This window comes from Citrus sinensis, chromosome 9 (genome assembly GCF_022201045.2).
Source record: "Citrus sinensis cultivar Valencia sweet orange chromosome 9, DVS_A1.0, whole genome shotgun sequence".
NCBI classification, from domain to species: Eukaryota; Viridiplantae; Streptophyta; class Magnoliopsida; order Sapindales; family Rutaceae; genus Citrus; species Citrus sinensis.
Genome location: NC_068564.1, coordinates 13,894,448 through 13,895,975, shown reverse-complemented (window position 1 = coordinate 13,895,975; position 1,528 = coordinate 13,894,448). Strand labels below are relative to the sequence as shown.

Genomic DNA, 1,528 nt, shown 5'->3' with positions numbered 1-1,528 from the left:
TTGCATGTCAAAAGTACAATGCAGTCTTTTCTTCTTTTAATTTTTAATCATTTTTCATTCATTCAGAAGAGCAATAAACTAGGAGACAAAATTTTCAGTATAAACCTTTAAAAGTTTAAACAGATACTAAAGACCCCACATTTCTCGCAACAGTAGCAGACAACGGAGATTTTAATGCCATGGCATCGGTCATTCAGCATTAGCTTCTGTGTCATGAAATTGACTGATTACAGTACTAGAATCTTCCAATAAATCCTACTTCTAATCTAGCACTGCTATTATCATCTAAAGCTAGGTCCCAAAAAGACTTAGATGCAAAGAAAACAATAAGTAGTGAAAATTTGAATCAAGCAGCTATCATTTCTCTATACTGAGCTACGAATTAAGAAAACTCAACCATTCTTATTATGCAAATTAAAGAGGGGGTTAGAGAGGAGGTGGGGGGTGGGGAAAAAACGATTACAAAGCAAAACCTTTCAAGTACTCAGGATCGCGCTTGGCCTTTTCTTGAAACTTCTTGAACCAGCGGTCCAAAATGTCCGTAGGAACAATCAATTTGCTACCATCGACTCCACAAAACGATTGCATAAAATTAAACAAGTTTTCGCCAACTTTCATGGCAAGCCGTTCGATCCTCTTCTCGGCGGTCACATCCAAGGAAGGCAGCGACGTCAAATCTTCAACAGAAACCCCAATTTTGGCCGAGAGCGGGGTGGAATCGGGTGCGGTTAGTTGCATCCCGCCGCCCGGCTCCGGCCAAGGAAGTGAAAGGACGGCAGAGGGGCGGGCTACAGTGACAGCACCGCAATACAAAAAGGGTGAGCCTGGTGATTGAATGTAAACAGCAAGGGCTTTATCTGGTGGAAGAGTAAAATTGTTTAAGAGGAAAATGCACATGTCTCGGACTTGATCGTACGCCTCCCCTACGAAAGAGTTCATGTCGAGGATCCAATGAAAGGTATCGATTTGGGAGAAGGTGGAGATGTCCATAGGGAAGCTCCGGTTTGGGAACACAACTCCGAACATTGTTACTGTCACTGTCGCTCTACAGAGTTCCAAGTAACCAGTACAAACTAGAATCTAGAAATAGACGTGGCCAACAACACGCTGGTAGACTCTAGAAAAAGGCCAAAAAAGGGGCCTCCTCTCTGTGATCACTGGGTCTGCCGCTTTATCAAATCACAATAAGTTGATAACAATACGCTAAATCCCGTAATCCACCTTTTCTTAATTTACAACAATGCCGTCAATAGTTATTTTTTGACGCAATTATAATTTTATCCTTAAATAATTTGATCTTTTTTTAGTGGCCCATATTGAAAGTTTTGAGAGTTAAAGAACGACTCTTTAATTTCTAGTTTTTAGCTTCTCAGGGCACGTGGAATTTTCATTATCTATTGCAATTAGGGGTGGGCATGGGTTGGTTTGGGTTGGATTTTAAGTCAACCCAAACCAAACTATAAAAATTTGGATCCAACCCAAACCAACCCAAATATTTTTAACCCAAACCAAACCAAACCATTTGGGT

At 40.8% G+C, this 1,528-nt stretch overlaps 1 protein-coding gene across 1 annotated transcript; it reads right to left on the bottom strand.

The window, feature by feature from the left end:
* Window positions 1–334: 334 nt before the first annotated feature.
* LOC102608013 (protein OPI10 homolog) lies at window positions 335–1,197 on the bottom strand. Its single transcript, XM_006494020.4, has one exon. It carries the CDS (start codon window positions 1,024–1,026, stop codon window positions 460–462), a length of 567 nt encoding a protein of 188 aa, XP_006494083.2. The 5' UTR covers window positions 1,027–1,197; the 3' UTR covers window positions 335–459.
* Window positions 1,198–1,528: the final 331 nt, after the last annotated feature.

Coding starts and splice junctions, on each gene's coding strand:
- LOC102608013 (XM_006494020.4), bottom strand. CDS start 1,026: ATGTTCGGAGTTGTGTTCCCAAACCGGAGCTTCCCTATGGACATCTCC.